Source organism: Prunus dulcis, unplaced genomic scaffold (genome assembly GCF_902201215.1).
Source record: "Prunus dulcis unplaced genomic scaffold, ALMONDv2, whole genome shotgun sequence".
NCBI classification, from domain to species: Eukaryota; Viridiplantae; Streptophyta; class Magnoliopsida; order Rosales; family Rosaceae; genus Prunus; species Prunus dulcis.
In genome coordinates this window covers 10,679-13,971 of record NW_023010463.1, presented here as the reverse complement: position 1 = coordinate 13,971, position 3,293 = coordinate 10,679, and the positions used below count along the sequence as shown (strand labels likewise).

General features: G+C 51.9%; 1 protein-coding gene across 1 annotated transcript; it reads left to right on the top strand.

Moving 5' to 3' along the window:
• Positions 1-19: 19 nt before the first annotated feature.
• LOC117613649 lies at positions 20-1,093 on the top strand. The gene has a single exon (XM_034342241.1). It carries the CDS (start codon positions 20-22, stop codon positions 1,091-1,093), a length of 1,074 nt encoding a protein of 357 aa, XP_034198132.1.
• The last annotated feature ends 2,200 nt before the right edge of the window (positions 1,094-3,293 follow it).

Sequence of the window (3,293 nt, the reverse complement as noted above, 5' to 3'; positions counted from 1 at the left end):
GATGTGCAAAGTGTTCGCGATGACCCTGCGAGGAGCAGCTCAAGACTGGTTCCACACTCTACCGTCCGCGTCGATAGGAAACTTCAAGGAGTTGGCCCTCATCTTCACAAAGGAGTATACCTCCTACAAGACGGTCAGAAAGCATGCGGACCATCTATTCAACCTGCGCAAGAAGCCAGATGAATCTCTACGAGACTACCTAAGACGGTTTAAAGCTGAAAAGGCTAACATCATAGGATGCAATGACCAAGTTGCATCCTCAGCTTTCAAGAAGGGCTTGCCAACCGAGCATGAGCTATACCGGGAGCTGGCCATAACACCAAGTCAAACCTTGGCAGAAGTGTTCGCGACGGCAGAACGCTACGCACTTTGGGACGATGATCGAATCGCCGCAAAGAAAGCCAGCAAGCAAGTTGATCACCCGACGAAGCAGGCAAGCCAAAAGAGCAACCAGTTCGAGCAAAGAGCCCGAGATAAGCGCAGATCGCGGCCCCGAGAGGGAAGCTCAGAAGTAGGGACCTTCACTGAGTTCGCTATCCCAATTCATCAGATCCTGGCTCAAGTGAAGGACAAGCCGTGGGTGAGGAGACCGCCACCCATGAAGGGAGACCCCTCTAAGAGGGACACCAGTAAATCCTGCGCATTCCACGGGGAGCACGGACATTACACCAACAACTGCAATGCTTGGAAAAGGCATCTTGAGGAGCTGGTCAGAGAAGGTCATTGCACAGAATTCGTTGCAAAGAGGGCCATTCAGCAGATCGAGGATCGTGATGCGGCTGCCAAGGAGCCTCCCCAAAAGGTCATTCGAATCAACACCATTCTAGCTGACTCCCGGGAGTCCGGGCTGACCACCAAGGAGCGCAAGAGGAAGATCGCGCAGGCGACTTATGTCTCCCAAGTCACAACAGGAGTACCAGTCATTGTGGATACACCCATCATTGGTTTCCAGAAGAAGGACTTGATCGGGCTTGACCTGCCGCATAATGACGCGCTAGTCATCTGCATTCAGATTGAACAAGCTGTGATCGAGCGAATTCATGTGGATGAGGGCAGCGCAGCTAACATCCTGCAACTATCTGTCATCCAATAGATGGGATTGGAGCCCAAGATTAGCAAACTTGCCAGGTCGCTTACCGGCTTCAATGGGGCCACATCAATCACTGTCGGAACGATCGACCTTGACGTCCACTCACCCCCAGTGCTCTGCTCGCAAACCTTCATGGTCATCAACGAGATCTCCCCTACAATGGAATCTTGGGCCGACCGTGGATCAGCAAGATCGAGGCCATCACATCTGCTCTACACCAGAAGATTCGATATCCCATCCCTGGAGGCGGAATCGGGCAGATCAATAGTGACCAAGCCATGGCAAGAAGATGCACAGCCCAAGGGCTCAAGAAGAGCAGGCAGTTGCAGTTCACACCAGTAATGCAAGCTGCTAACGAGACACTGAGCGTTCCCAGCAAACAAGCAAGCTCGAGCGAGAAAAGAGCTGTTACCCCACAATAGCAATTAATGAGCCAAGATCAAGGCGAGGGAATCTGCCCGGAATACTCCCCTGAAAAGGGTTGGAAGCCTGAGGATGACGTCGAGTTAGTACCCCCTGATCTTGGCCAGCAAGACAAAGAAGCGCAGATCGGCTCGTGCCAGAATCCAAACAAGAAGGATCGAGAGGAGGGAATCCGCCCGGAAGGCTCCCTTGAAGAAGGTTGGAAGCCTGAGGAAGACGTTGAGTTAGTACCCCTCGATCCTAACCAGCCAGACAAGAAAGCGAGGATCGGCTCGCGCCTAAGCCCAGACGAGAAGGTGGAGTTGACCATCTTCCTCCAAAACAACAAAGACATGTTCGCGTGGTCACCATCTGACATGCCCGGCATCGATCCAGACATCATCTGCCACCGCCTCCATGTCAACCCCGCTAGCAAGCCCGTGGTACAGAAGAGACGCAACTTCGCTCCCGAGCGAGTCGCGATCATTGAGGCCGAGATCGACAAGCTTCTAGCTGCCGGATTTATTGAAGAAGTCTCCTACTCAGAATGGCTGGCCCACGTCGTTTTGGTGGCAAAACAAGAAAAGGGCAAATGGAGAGTGTGCGTCGATTATACCGACCTCAACAAAGCATGCCCTAAAGACAACTTCCCATTGCCAAGGATCGACCAGCTCGTGGATTCAACTTCCGGCAACCAGCTGCTCAGCTTCATGGATGCCTACTCCGGCTATAATCAAATTATGATGTACGACGATGACAAGGTGAAGACCTCTTTCATCATCGAGAGAGGGACCTACTGCTACAAGGTCATGCCCTTTGGGTTGAAGAACGCTGGAGCAACATACCAAAGGCTCGTGAATAAGATTTTCAAGGAGCAGATCGGCAGAACCATGGAAGTCTACGTGGATGATATGCTGGTCAAAGCCCCTAAGCGTGGAGACCACCTCAAAAACCTCACCGAGGCATTCAGCCTGCTCCGCCAATACCGCATGAAGCTGAATCCAAGTAAATGCACGTTCGGTGTATCATCCGGCCGGTTCCTGGGGTACTTAGTCACACAACGAGGTATCGAGGCACACCCACGCCAAATCAAAGCCATCCTCGAGATGAAGTCACCTTCCACAGTGAAAGAAATACAAAGTCTGACGGGCAGAGCAGCAGCTCTCAACCGATTCCTCTCGAAGTCTACCGACAAATGCAGACCATTCTTCAAAGCTTTGAAGAAGGGGCAAAAAGACAAGTGGGACGAGGAGTGTGAAGTAGCTTTCCAGAGTCTAAAGACCTACCTTACTTCACCTCCCCTGCTCTCGAAGCCAGTTCCTGGTGAAGACTTGTTCGTGTACTTGGCAGTGTCCGACTCAGCCATCAGCTCAGCTCTCATCCGAGAAGAACTTGGGGCCCAACACCCGATATTCTATACGTCAAAAGCTCTCCTCGATGCAGAGACTCGCTACCCAAAATTGGAGAAGCTCATTTTGGCCCTTGTCGTTTCCGCGCGAAAGCTGCGGCCTTATTACCAGGCTCACCGAGTCATCGTTATGACTGACTTTCCTTTGAGATCAATCCTCCACAACCCTAATGCTTCTCAGCGGCTTATGAAGTGGGCAATAGAACTAAGCCAATACGACCTCCTCTACCGGCCAAAGACTGCTATAAAAGCCCAGGCTTTAGCAGACTTTGTTGCAGAATTCACACCATCAGCCGAAGAAGAGAAGCTGGTCAGCAAAAAGAAGGAAAGTTCGAGAGCAGACAAGACCTCCGCGGAACCTGACCAACCCAGAGACATGTGGCAGCTACGCGT

Coding starts and splice junctions, on each gene's coding strand:
- LOC117613649 (XM_034342241.1), top strand. CDS start 20: ATGACCCTGCGAGGAGCAGCTCAAGACTGGTTCCACACTCTACCGTCC.